Here is a 14,427-nt window from a genome sequence, read left to right as displayed (position 1 = left end):
AAAACTAAAACAGAAGGGGTTTGGGTGAGCTAAAATAAGCTCTGAAATATAACTGAGCCTATAAATACCTCTGACCCAATTTAACCCACCAGATGTTAAACAACAAAAGGCAACTTTTCCCATTTACTAGAAAGCTTTCAGTTCTCACATCAATTAACAAATGCCTCCAATTAAAATTAAAAACAGAATTATTTTCAAAAATATCAGACAGGTTTTCTTCCTCACAGCTGTTTTATTCATTCAACATCTCACATTACAAATACTTCAGATGTATGCATACAGTTACAAACAGTTGGCAGCAAATGAATGAGACATTAGATCTTTGTTTTACTTCATTTCTACAAACCAACTATAAAAAACTGACTTCTGCATTAGAGCGGAAATTAATCAGGAAGAAAATATAAAAATTGGAACTTACATATACATGTGAAATGACTTAATAAAAATCAAAATCAGGTATAAAAAAAAAAGTTAATAAATACAACCTTCCCAGCATTCAATTAAAAACTATTGAAATTTTGCAATCAAGTAATACTAAACAGACATATTGTTTTCATGTGAAAACGTGGAGCACATTACAGCAATTAGAAAAACTAGACACATCAACAAGTTAAACACGTCACCCCAAAAAATAACCAAAAATTCTGATCAAAATAATAGTTTTACATTTCAATTGAAAATATAGCAAATGCTAAATACATCATCGACCTAGTATATACAATGTCTTCAATCACAGTAGCATGGTAGTAGCAAAATAAGTAAGCACAAAACTAATGTTTAAAAAATAAATCCACATATTTTTTTTTTTTCCTTTTTGCAGACGTCAGCATGAACAGCAGGAAACAAAAGTGAAGAAGACTGCATGATTTATACGGACTGAAGGACTCAGACTGCGGAGAACTGTTCATGGAAAGAATAAGTATTGCACATAATGGCTCAAAGTTAACTTGCAACATTAAATCACATTCAGGTTATGTCCCAAAGCATGCCACATCACAAATGGGGTCAAGTGATCAAGTCTCCTCACCTAGTTCCTACTGAGTGTCCTCTACATTACAAAACACATCCAAAAAGTGTTGCCAAGGGTGTATATTGCATAAACTTCATGACTGTGTGAGGAAGGCAGACTCCATCATCTAAGGAGAGGCTACAAGAGAGGCAATCTCAAAAAGATAAAAGGTAATTTAACGAAAAAGGGACAAAAGAGATCTAGTGCATTACATTAGGTCCTGCATTATCACTAGCCATGTTAACTCTTATGCATGCCAAGAATAAGTAGAACTTACAGGCAGTCCCAGAAAGAGGCTCTAAATATACAAACTGCTGATATCCAGTCCAGTGGTAGAAGGGAAAATTTCACATGACCAAAGCTTGAAATAAAATTTCAAAAAATAAAAAAAAAAACACCTTATGATAACCTTATTTACTACATCTAGGAGCAAAATCAGATTATATTGTCAAGACTATCAAATCATTTTAGAAAGATCTTGCCATGCCTTATGATCCGGTAATTATGTTTGTTAGGACCAAGGAGAATCTGTATATGACCGGCTAATAAAAAGCCTATTTTATTTAGTTTTTTTTTTTTTTTAAACTTAGTAATTTTTTTTTTTAATCCACAGAATCACACTAATGCACCAGACAATTTTCAGATTCACCAGCACTTAAATATATAAAAGCTAATTGAAAATTATATTAATATTTATTTTTAAATTAAGTTTACCATAAATGCAGATCTCTTAGTAACAAAAGGTACAAAATTATTTTTCACAAGTGAAAAAAATGAGGTATTGCAAAAGGAGTTCTCCCATTTGTGAAAAATGTGCCTAAAATGACTATTGAAAAAAATATTTAGAAAAAGTAGTGCATAATAAATGTATATATGTTCATGACAAAATAATCAGCTATAAAACACTGTACAAAACTCAGCAGGCCATGTATAAAATAATATCTTTATCTCTGTGACAGCAAATTTTAGCTACAACCGTATCCAACCTCAACCCTTGTCATAGAAGCTCCAGTCACAGCAGAGCGTGCAGTGGTAAACCATGAGGACAGCTCAGGGAGACTGGACTGTGCATTCCCATCAGTTACTACTACGTTAGCATGTTAGCTTCCAGTGCTAATATCCCTGATGATATAAAGTGAATAAATACTACTGCCAATACCTGAGCCCGGAGGGCTGTGTCTTTATCAGCTGAAATCCACAAACCCAAACTCCAGCCTTTCCTCTGTCATACAACGAGAGGACATTATCCTGAAAACCCCCAGATCAAAAACTGTTTTTGACGATGTGTTTAGGCCAGTCTTTGGTTTGCCCCTTCTGGTTACAAAGTGTTGACTTTTAAACCAAGATCTAAAAACCTCTTGTCAAACAAACAAGTCTAAATGTGTGCCGAACTGAGGGGAGATTTTGTTTTGTGTGACGTGGCCAGATGCTATACAAGTTGTTTGAAAAACTCAATCACTCCATCTGAAACAGAGTTCCAATCATTTTCACTCAAACTTTGGTAAATGGTACAGTTGTTCTCCAATCCTGCAAGCAAAAAACAAAAAGAATAAAAAGAAAAAAGGAAATGCACCCTTCTTAAACCCAACTTCCATAGTTCATATACTGATTCTCGTATAATGAACCTTATTTAATTATGTCACTAACAAATGTAAGCAGTATCGCCAGCCCATAACAAAAAAGTACAGTCAAGTAAAGAAACGAAGCATCTAAATTTAAATCTAATGCATCCATATGCTCATGCACACTTAAAGTCAAAACAAAAATGGGATTTCACTCTTCTTAGCATTTGCTTCTTTTAGAAGGCCCAATTAAAAAAAAATAAAATAAAAAAATAAATTATTCTTTTTTTTAACTTAAAAGAAAAGTGCATTTATTTTCATATCACAACCCATACTCCCTCCCTAACGGATCAGTCCCTCCCCCGATCCTGCGCCGGCTCCCTCTCTCGCCTCAGTTCCAGCGGAAGGAGATGTGTCGCGGCCGGTCGCCTCCCTCCTTCACCAGCGGCTTGTGGAACTCGCGGCTGGCCCGAGAGTGGATGGCGGCCCAGCAGTACTCGCAGTAGTACTGCAGACAGGTCACATTGGCGCAGAAGAAAGGAGCAAACTTCCCCCCACAACGAGTGCCCTGGCATTCGTCACACAGCTGGTCATCCAGGACATATGGCTTCACTTCCACCTGAAGGGAGAGAGGTGACAGTTGGGTGAACTGCAGCATGTTGGAAATGTGGAAATTCATATTTTAAAACCAATTTCTTTTTTTGTAGGATAAATGTGGAGCTGCTGTCATCAGATCAACTCACCCGTTTATCAATCTCCCCGTGTTGCAGTTGAACAAATCGGGCACTAATGGCTGCTATGTAGCTTTGCTGATTGGAAAAAGCCACTCTCCCTGCGCCTTTTGGATACTTAAGTTCAGGATCTGTGTCAATCCCGGCGTAACAAACTCCCCCATACAGACGGTCCATGATCATGGCAAGCTCAACTGAAGTAGCAACAAGCAATAGTTTAGTCAGGTTGGTTTAAATGGTTAAAATGCAACAAGGGATCCTCTCAAGTATGCACCTGCACGTAAGGGACGAGGAACTCCTCCTACAAAGATGGTCTTCCTGGGGTCCAGTGGCTGAGAGCCATCCATTACAAAGTCACTGTCGTTAAGGTTCCAGGGTCGGATCTGGACCTATAAAAGCAGGGATGTGACAAAACAGGAAAATAAAAAAATAAAATGAGCGTCTCCTAATCAGACCCTCCTTTATGAAACATTCTACCAAAACAATAGATATTCAATTTGATTTGGTATTTTCATTGCTGGGACAAATGGGTAACAAGCGTACAGACTAGCAGCAGAACAAACGCACACACTCACAGGCTTGTCTTTGATGGTGGGGCTGGAGACGCACAGGTAAAGCTTGCCATCCTCTTGAATGCAAGCATCAATCAGGGCCTGGACAGAGCTCTCATCTTGAAACAGCAAGAATGCATATCCTGGAAACACAACACAAGCTTATGAATCCCTGAGGGGAAAGCAAACTAAGTATTTTGAATTGAACGGAAGTGAGACAATGGGTGTGCACCCAAATGAGGTAAAAAAAAAAAAAAAAAAAGCAATACAAATGTTAGGATTACTCGTCTCACCTTTTGGTGGAAAATAAGACTTGCTCTCTGCCTTGTGGGGCCAGTCGACAAATAAATGACCAAACCGGCGAAAACTTGCAGTAATTTCATCTGAAAAAGGGGAGAGGGGTCTGCATTAAAAATCAGGAAATGGTAGCTATAAACTGATTTATAACCGCTATGTAAACCAAGAAAAACTTTTAAAAAGCCACAAAAGTGCAACATGAATATATGTGGCACCGTTGGCAGTCAGTTTTCCAAAAATCATATGATCCTCACCTTCATCTATGTCTGGGGGCAGACCTCCAACAAACACCTTGCGGGAATAACGTTCCACACGTTCACCATTGAGGAGAGGGAAACAGTGGGCCGACCCGAGGCCAGTAAGCCCCTGGTCACCTGACTCATCCTCCCCAAACGGGCGCTCATCTTCCATGGGGAACAGAGACGAATGCCCTGATGGACAGAAATACCAGGATCACACATGTTGGCTCATTACAAATGAGATTAAAGAAGGACAATATTTTGAAATGGAGGAAAAGGAGGTGAAAAAAAGAATATAGGAATTATTGATGTCTAGGTAAAAAGTTTAACAAATCACAATTGGCTCTTGATAGGAAACTTAATTTTAAGGTGGCAGGTTAACAAGTGTGATCCCTTAAAGCATTGAAAAGCAGAACAAATGATTTAAAAAAAAAAAAAAAAAATAGATCAAAATACATAATCTTTACCTCGTCTTCTGCCATAACTTCTCGCTGCATGTAAAAAAACATAACAATTCTTAAAATTGATTTGAAAAAAAAAACCACCCACCCCCACAAACACACACACACATGAAAACTATGTCAAACCATTAAACAATTATACATCCAAGTCATACATTTAAAAAATAAAATAAACACTTGACTTGAGATGGACACCATTTCCATTTAAAATAAACTGGTGCAATTTATTTGCACTTTTTACAAACTTAAAGCAGTTCCTCCCATTACTCAGTAATTAATGGACAGAACGCACTCTTTGTTTCATGTTCTTTAAATAAAAGCACCCACCTTCCACCACTAGAGATTCAGAGTGATTATGTGCCATCCCAGACACTTAAGTTTTGCTTCCCGTTTTATTACCTCATAAAAAAAAAATAAAAAAAAAATATTAGCCATCCTGAAATGACAGAAAGGGTCCTTAAACATTTGCCATTTTTATCCAGATTTGGCAGGCACTGATAGAGGGACATCTCCACCCTGGGGAGGAAGGATGAAGAGTCCTAAATGGATTTAATAAAATCTATCAAAACATTAAAAAAAAAAAAAAACATTTTAATGTGGGAGCCTCAGAATATGAAGGATTGAAAGGACTTCCAAGTGAAGTGAGTTTCTTCTCAATACAAAAAGGAACTCATTTCAAAAATGGCTTGTTGAAATCATGCAGTACATTTTATTGTAATATACTAGAACAAGTTCGAACAAAGCGCGGCATTAGACGAATAAATAAATGAAATGATGCAACCAGTTTACAGACTTGAGTCATTTCCAGACAGACATAAACAGCTTTCTATCATTCTGATGACAACCAAACATGCGTCATCCTTCAAGATAAGATTTTGCAACGGCGATCGACTAAATTGGATCTAGTAATAAATGCATTCACGTGAGAAAAAGAAAGCAGCCCTTCAATTCTTAGGTTTTACATATCAGGACATTCGGGGTGAGGAAGATCATCTGGTCCTTACCAGGTTTTTAAAAAAATTGCCAAAGACGAACAACATGTGACATGACACCAGATCATTATTTATTCAACAAAAACTAAGCCCACGTACAGAAGCAGTGTGTGAAAAATTAATTAGCTCATGATTCAACAGCTTGTAGAGCCACCTTTAGGAGCAATGAATGTAGCGGTACATAACCGATTGTCGTCAAGGGGAATTTTGAACCACTATTTTTTACCCTACAACATTGCCTCAGTTTGAAATTTGCAGAAATCTGTTTGTGGTCATCGCTCTTCATGTTCTACCATAGCATTTCAACCGACAGAGCTGGACCTTGACTGGACTAGCAAGAGCCTGATTCTTTTTTTTTTTGCACTTCTGTTGTCAGCCATTGTAATCTGTCTGACAGAGATCCACACATACTTTGAGATCATACCTCCACCACCATACTTGACAGTTTGTATGCGGCGTTTGTCCAATGTGCCATGTTTGGTTTTTAGCAGGCGTTTTACTGTGCATTGTGGTCAAACATCTCCACTTTCGTCTTTTGAAAAAGGAATTCAATTCAAATTCATTGTGAAGGCGTGTTTCAAAATAATTGGGGTCTAGCAGAAGACTTTCCCTCCCTCTGGGACAGAAGGATTGTCAAGAAAGCTCGGGATATTGAGCAACATGACCACGTCCTAACTGCGAGCTTTCAGCTCATGTCTTCAGGGAGACGTTTTAAAGCTGCACTTAGAAGAACAGCATGTTACTGCAGATCTTTTATCCCCCTCTGTTATAAAGACTTTTAAACCTAGATAAACTGATGTGGGAACAATCCTTCATTCCCGATTGTTATATTTTCATCTGTTATATTACTATTCACTTATTTTACACCCCGAGCACATGTCCATCTTCAGGAGGCCATAAGACGGTGGCTGTGGCTCATCTCTGACAGTGTCATTATATGGTTAAGTGTTACTGCTGTCTGTGTAGCACTTGGACTGTTTATTCCCTTCAAACTGAATTGCCTTCGGGACAAAAAGTTGTGTTGAACTGAATACATTTTGCAGTTTTAACAAGGCCAGGCTTTGTCCTGGAAACACCTTCAAAAAAAAAAAAAAAAAAAGAATAAAATAAGTGTTTCTATAACGTCACTGTTCATGTCTTTACTAAACGCTGTGTTGCTCCACCCGAGCAGCAAACTGCCAAAACCTCTATTTATAGGAGGTGCTGACTCTTGCTGATAATCAACTAATGAAGTATACTTGATTAGCAGCACCTGCCGACTACTTAACCTATATATTCCCATGGAAGCAGCACAGGTGGACTCGCTTTTTCCACAAACAGCTTGGCTTGTTGAAAGGCAGCCATGAAAAATATAGTACAGGTTAGTTCTAAAATAAGTCCTATACAGGTCTTAATGAATTAGGTAAAGATGAATTCTGATGATCATCAACATGCATCATATTACAATGCAGCATTATTTAACAAAAAAACTAAGCCATACCGCTGAAGCACTTCATGGAAAAGAGTGTGCTTTGAAATAATCAAGGTGATGCAATGGCAATGTTCATCCCAATCCAGATGAGGTCTGAAATTGAAGTGTCAGAACTGTTTATGAACAAAAACCTTCAAATCTCAATAATGTGAGGTTACCTCATAAACAACAGGAGACCTACATTTTCTCCAAATGGAGGAGAGAGAGGGGAGGAAAAAAAACTTTGATAACATGTAAAACACGAGTCTACGAGTTAAACTGCTTCTCCATTGTTGTTACCTTTTTTAAATTTCATGAAATGACTGATCTGGGATTTTTTTTGTGTGGTCTCGTGTTGCATTTACTTAAATTTATAACCTGGCAAGGACTGGTTTATTTTGTGGCTTGAAACATTAATGTTAGAAGTGAACAAAGCTGTATTTTTCTTTTTCACAATGTATATAACCAGTTTCAGAAGAAAAAAAATTGTATTTTGATGGCTAAATAAATGTCGCATCAACTTCACCAAAGCAGAGAGACAAAACAATATCTTACAGGTATATAACCTCAAGAGTTTTGCAGAACCAACAGAAATTGTGCCTATAGAGTCATCGGGATGTTCATTTTCAAGCTGTGATTGAGTAGAGAATAGGGCGTAAAAAAAGCAGTTCCTGAGTGAAACTCCTTAAGGCAACAGCATTAAAGACAAACTGTATAGATTATAATCGTATAATTCATATTTTGCATAAAGATTATGAAGTATTGGCCTATTCCACACAGTCATGGTCAATGAGTCTCATGCGAGTCAATATCAGTGGGCAGAAGAGCACATATTCAATGTTTTATGTTAAATTTAGTGTAAAATGTAATGTTATAACTCACTTTTGTGAGTGTTTATTCCCCTTCTTTTTCCCCCTTCCTTTAAAGATTACAAGTTGGTAATTAAGTCCTATATCAATGGTGTACCGCATGACATCAAGCCAAAGAGCATGATTTTTTTTTTTTTAAACTTCAGGACAATGCTAGTTTAGAAATCTAGATGTACCGATCGCACATTTAAATTTGGTTTGCAGGTACATCTACCTACCATCCACTATAGCTCATTGACGACACTTAAAAGTCAAGGAGCCAATCAAATCAAGCTGTGACATTGTGATTTGGATCTAAACAGCATAGATGGCTGCAGTTGAGGAATAGCGGCCGTCTGAACAGAAGACGGCACTCAAATCTTCCCGTTTGCAAGGTAGATTTATTTGCCCCTTTTCTGACGGGCTACAGCAAAAGTATAATTTACTCTTCTACACAACTCACTCTCCTTTGACTTGTTTCCGTCCCTCGAAGTACCTGAATAATGCAGTTTGATAAGCGACTGTTGGATCGGGAGGCCCTATGGATCGCTTTCAGACCTACCTCTTTCTGGGTGTGGGTCTGATCTACCAGGCTAGCACAGTTATTTAGCATATTCAGCTATACATTATTTAATTCTTCTAGAGTCCTGACGGTCTTTCCTTTGACCTCAAAGTCTACAGATATTTTTTTTTTCCCTTAAAAACAGTTTCCATGCTGTTGAACTGTGCTATACATATAAAGGTGCCTTGAATGTGAACACCCTTGAAAGCAGAACATATTTTTTAAAACTGCCCGCATTGAATATAAAGCAAACTGTAGTTCCTGCTGGTCACGTGATCTCCAGACAGAAACACCATATCCGTCTACTTTCAAAAGTGAGAAAACTCATTCAAATTAGAGTTCTTAGTGTGGGAACCAACCTTTTAAGGAATCCTGCTCAGCCCTCATAATGTCAATCAGGGAGTTCTCCAGAGATTGCATACTGAAACCATCGAAAGACCTTGTTCTCTCCTGATAAAAGAGGAAAACAACAATTAGCCTCAATGCTTTTCACTTCACCGTTTAAGGCAGCACAGATCTCTCAGTGTGCTTTTGATGCCAAGAGCTAATTCGAAAGAAAAATAACAGATGAGGCCAACACTGCAGACAAGCCAATATAACTAAATAAAACACGGCAAATCAAAAAAAAATAAAAACGTATCTTAAAAGTATCAGAAAAATAAGGCTACTTAAGGTGCTGCAGAATCAAAGGACTCCTTAAATTTCACCAAAAACATGACGTAAAAAAACAAAACTGAACTTTTGAGTCTATTAAAAACAGTTGAGGGCAAGCAAAGCTGCAGATGAGCACAAGACGTCTTAAATCAGGACAAGAGGAAGGACATGTGATGAGCCCAGATGATAAGGCTGCTCTCATTTAACCAAATGATCTAGATAAGACCTAAGACACAAGCGCACACACACAATAAGTATCAATTCATCCGTTTAGTTGGCTGGACTGTCACGTATCCCGTTCTCCTCAAAAGGCTTATTTGTTACATTTGACACAGATGAGCACTTTTAACAGGATTAACATAACCCCATTTACAAGCATAAAAGGACAACAGATCAGGTTTGTTGCCAGTTTCACAAAAGACACTAAATTAAAATATAGTTAATTTATAATAAGGGATCGTCTTAACATTGTACAATATCATGTTACTGTGTATGCCCACCTGGAAAGAATAAACATTGTCACCGCGGCTCACGCTGTCCTCCACCCAGCCCTTGTGATTGATGCCAGAGGTATTTCTAGGAAACTTCTGTGAGGGAACCTGTAGAATAGATTGCAGAGTTTCTTACAAATGTAATACTTCAATATCCATGCAAATATCTGCTATTGTTAATTACTGTTTGAGTTATAGCAATGATCTACCTGGTTGCTGGGGAAGGACTTCTTCAGTGGGGAGATGGAGTTAAGACCCGTCATCCCTCCACTTAAGCCCCGCCGGTAATCTCGAACTCCCTGTGTGCCTCCCCAGCCGCCATAGCCGCCCGGGCTCCAAGAGGTGGATGTGGGAGTGGATGGGTTCTGGTAGCTTCCCCAAGGGGAGGGGGGTTTGTTCTGAGTAGGAGCAAGGTGGGGCAGCTGTGTGAACGGCGCACCACGATGGGGATGTGGAGGGAAGGAAGGCTGCGGTTGATGAGGACTAGCTGGGGAACGTCGGTGCTGCTGGGGAACACCTTGCCCATGAGGGTGGTAGTGTTGGGGATGAGGTGTGGGAGGGTGGTGTTGGGAAACTGGTCCAATCTGTGGAGAGAAACTACCTCCTACTCCGAAGCCAGGGCCAGCGTGATGAGAAAAGTTCTGGAACAGTAGTGGACCTCCATTGCCATTGGAGCCAGCAGGACCAAAGAACCCTCCGACATCTTCTCCGACTACTGGAGACTGGGTGGATGGTACAGCAGGGGACCAGTTGTTGAAGCTGGTCAGAGAAGATGAGGAGGAAGTGGACTGTGCACAGCTTGTACCCATTCCCAGGGTATCCTGGTAGTCGAAGCCGCTGAGCACTGGGGACTCCATCCTCAGCTTCTCTTTCCCACTGCTACTCTCCAAGGAACCCTTCTCCAGAGAGCCATCTTCAGGAAGGGCTCCCTCAATCTCTAGACCTCCTCCAGGCTCCTGTTCACCTGGAGACAGGGTCTGAGGCTGGACCTGAGACTTCTCCTGCATGTCCTGGAGATCTAATACCTTGGACTTGTCTGACTCCAGAATCTCATCCTGCATGTTACTGTGCTGGGCTACAGAAGGGAAGAGCCAGGCACTGCCCCCATTGGTGGAGCAGGTGTTGTTTACAAATGAAGGGGGGCTTGGGGGCGCTGAGGGGTGGTGAGGGTTCTGGGGCTGAAGGTGAGGAGGAATCCTTACAGGAAAAGCAGATTTATTACCACTGCCGTTCTTCACCAGAACTCCAAAGCCGTAGTCCCCCATTTAGGACACTATTGTGAGTTCACTTATGGCTTTCCCTGTATGCTTTATTTTCTAAATTAAGAGTAAACAAAGGAGACAAAGACAAAAAAAAAGAAGTTATAAATGGGTTGCATTCAGGGGCGAAAATCCCGTTTCATAGTTGGGGGGGGACAATAAACAGTAAAATTTTAGAGAATAAATCCAGGGGGGGACAAGGAATAAAAGTTTCAGCCTTCCTTTAATACAGCATTTTGACATTTTCAACTCTATCTCGCAAACAGGCAGAAGACCTTTCTTAGAGTAATACAAAACAATGGTATTAGGTGGAAGGTGGCAATAATACAGCACATCTGACATAATACACTGCAAAAACCCCAAATCTTAACAAGAATATTTGTCTTATTTCTAGTTAAAATGTCTCATTTTTAGTTTAAAAAAAATCTCATTACACTTAAAACAAGACTCATCACTGGAAAAAAACAACAATTTTCACCTGTTTCAAGTAGATTTTCACTTAAAATAAGTAGAAAAATCTGCCAGTGGAACAAGATTGTTTTGCTTATAAGATAAATCTTGTCGCACTGGCAGATTTTTCTACTTATTTCAAGTGAAAATTTACTTGAAACAGGTGCAAATTGTCAAACAACAAGTTATTTTTCTGGTGATGACTCTTGTTTTAAGTGTAATGAGATTTTACCGTTTATTATTATTTTCGGTCGATTTCGGTTTCGGCCACAAATTTTCATTTTGGTGCATCACTACTAAATACTACTGCATTGTTCCAAAATTATTAATTCTGTCTCAAATTATTCTAGGGGGGGACAGTTTTACTAATGGGGGGGGACTTGTCCCCCCTGGGATTTTCACCCCTGGTAGCATTTAATAAAAAAACAAGATCAACAACACAGAGGCCTTGCAAAACGCAGCTTATGTGCTTGGGCTGCACCCTGCCTGGTCTTGTGATGCAATCAATGTGATTAAATCGTTGCCTGGCTCGGCCATGGGAGGCCTGGATGAAACACAACACTACAGCAGACAGGCAACCGTGGAAAAAAAACACCCAGCTACAACTGCAGCTCGAGTTGGTGAGGCTGACGTCTCCGAAAGGTCGTTGTGCAGCGAGCAGCAGGCTCACAGCTGCTCGGCCACCCCCAGGTGCCCTTTGAAGCCTGATTTATGCTTCTGCGTTAAATCGACGCAGAACCCACAGCGTAGGGTACGGCGTGGGGCACGCAGCGACGCGCACCGCTCTGCGTCGGTGTAACGCAGAACCATAAATCGGCCTTTTAATCACACCCAGACAAGATGGTTAATGCCGCGTTCCATTTGTCCTCGGAAGTGGGGATTTCCCAGTTCCCAGTTGGATTTTTCAACTGGAACGCCCTTCGAAGTGGGATTTCCCACTGGGAAAGTGGGAGAGTCTTCACCACCCCCGAGTTCACATTCCAAGATGGCTGCCCCGGTTGTAAACAGTAGAAGAGGGCTCTGTATAAATTCGTAGCACTTCATTCTAGTTTTGGTCACACTAAATCAGTCGTATACAAGTATTGTTCGGCATATATATGCTGCTATAGTGTAATTTACATTTTTCATGTGGTATATGCGAACTACAATCTTGTGTTCCTACTTTATAACTGGAACGCTGATAACTCGGCTGTGACGTCATTCCCAGTTCCCAGTTCCGACTTCCGAGGTAAATGGAACGCAGCATAAGTCCTCCCGGTGCATTACAGCACCGACGAGGACGCTCAAAAGGCCACAAACACGAAGACACCCATCGCCTAATATAGCTTCTCCTGCAGTGACCTCGTCATACGCACCCATTTGAATACAGAAAAACAAATGTTGATGACGTCTTGTGTCTGATTTTTAAAGCAGGCGAGGCTGCAGCCGCAGAGTCGCCGCAGCAGCTTCTACAAAACCCGCACGAAAGGCAATACGTGGACTAATTTCCATTAAAAAAATCTCCTTAAGAGTTTCCCCCTTGTTAGAAGTTAGAAATGGTGCGTGGCTCTTTAAACGACCTCGTCTGCTTCGTGTCCTGTGTGCTCAATGTCACACCACAAATCCTGCTCCGTTTTCACGCGTCGACATTACGCAACGCAGCCTCGTACCGCTGCCCTAATGTTGTCGCCAGGCGTGTGTAGTTGGTGTAACGTCGAATATAGCTACCTTTCAGTTCGGCGTCATGACTTTATCGTGTATGCGTTGCCATATTTTAGCGTTGTCCCTTTTTTCGGCGTTTCCTCGGCAAGCCGGTGTAAATGGTCTCCTCGTCTCCTCTCGGTGACAGCTGAGCCAGTCGGGAAACACTTCCGTCCGCAAGCCCCGCCCCCACGGACGTTCACCGACCAATCAGCGTCGGAGGTTCCCGGCCACGCCCCGCCCACTTCGACCAGAAGCGACGCTCTGATTGGATAATTGCTGTAAGGTCACGCCCACAGCACTCCTTCTCAATGAATGGCAGATGCATCGATGCATCTCCTTCCTAGTTGGAATCAGAATCAGGTTTATTGGCCAAGTAAGGTCTCTTCTTTCTTTTGTTAATTCTTTGGCATCCTTGGAAGATTAATTTAACCTGATTTAACTTAATTACAGGGAAGTATGATATTGCTAACCATGTCTCATTTTTTTAGGGTTCCTCTTATGTCAGTTTATTTTAATTTTTATTTATTTATCTTATTTTGTTTTCTTAATTTATTTTAATTTTTTAATTTTTTTGTTGCAGATGTTTTGCGTGTCCTGTATTTTAGTTTATTACTTTATTTTTCCTATTATTATTGTCTTCAGTCAGAGTTTGATTGGTAATCGGTACTTACTTTGGGACCTGTTTATAATTACGTATTTTGCAGTGTGTGTGTTTTGGGGTGTTTGTTATGTTTTGTGTCCTTATTTATTTTATTATTATTTTTTTTTTAATATATATTTTATTTATTTTTGTGTGTATGGTAAAATATAAAACGGGGTATTCTGTCGAACCCTTTAAAAGAAATGTTTATTGTGTAATATAATTTACATGGATTACCCAATAAAGAAACATGTTTAAAAAAAAAAGTAAGGTCTCTCCTGAAACTGAGACAGCTCTGCATTAAAGGTTTAGATTTTTGTGACTTTAAATGTACTAACAAAGTCATTAGAAACATTTTGCCAGAAGAAGATTACCCTAACCCAATAAAAAGATGGTATATCCTAAAGGAATTTGAAGTGGAAAAGATTAGGAAAATAAGAAAAAATTATATTTCATTTCCACTTCCACCGAAAATAAAAGAGGTAAACTTTAAAATTTTAAATTAAATTTACCCAACAAACGAGTTTTTAAGATTAAAATTTAATTTT

At 39.7% G+C, this 14,427-nt stretch overlaps 1 protein-coding gene across 2 annotated transcripts; it reads right to left on the bottom strand.

Annotated features, from left to right (window-relative positions):
• Positions 1–212: 212 nt before the first annotated feature.
• LOC133446826 (cytoplasmic polyadenylation element-binding protein 4-like) lies at positions 213–13,378 on the bottom strand. Of its 2 annotated transcripts, XM_061724948.1 has the most exons (11): positions 13,264–13,378; positions 10,057–11,163; positions 9,857–9,955; positions 9,062–9,152; positions 4,857–4,880; positions 4,405–4,581; positions 4,147–4,236; positions 3,878–3,996; positions 3,577–3,691; positions 3,315–3,496; positions 213–3,190 (listed from the first exon to the last, which is right to left on the bottom strand). In XM_061724948.1, exons 2-11 carry the CDS (start codon positions 11,110–11,112, stop codon positions 2,963–2,965), a joined length of 2,181 nt encoding a protein of 726 aa, XP_061580932.1. In that variant the 5' UTR covers positions 11,113–11,163; positions 13,264–13,378; the 3' UTR covers positions 213–2,962. The 2 variants fall into 2 exon arrangements, with proteins under 2 accessions (XP_061580932.1, XP_061580934.1); XM_061724950.1 differs by lacking the exon at positions 4,857–4,880.
• Positions 13,379–14,427: the final 1,049 nt, after the last annotated feature.

The sequence above is a fragment of the Cololabis saira genome, chromosome 7 (assembly GCF_033807715.1).
Source record: "Cololabis saira isolate AMF1-May2022 chromosome 7, fColSai1.1, whole genome shotgun sequence".
Classification (NCBI taxonomy): domain Eukaryota; kingdom Metazoa; phylum Chordata; class Actinopteri; order Beloniformes; family Belonidae; genus Cololabis; species Cololabis saira.
Note: the sequence above shows the minus strand (reverse complement) of the source record. Positions and strands in the feature narration are given on the sequence as shown.

What these genes read in the sequence shown, in the direction of transcription:
- LOC133446826 (XM_061724948.1), bottom strand. Translation starts at nt 11,112, where the DNA reads ATGGGGGACTACGGCTTTGGAGTTCTGGTGAAGAACGGCAGTGGTAAT. An exon ending in TGAGCAGGATTCCTTAAAAG is followed by an intron (nt 4,881 to 9,061) that starts GTTGGTTCCCAC and finishes TTTTACATGCAG; the next exon opens with CGAGAAGTTATGGCAGAAGA. An exon ending in ACGGGGAGATTGATAAACGG is followed by an intron (nt 3,191 to 3,314) that starts GTGAGTTGATCT and finishes CTCTCCCTTCAG; the next exon opens with GTGGAAGTGAAGCCATATGT.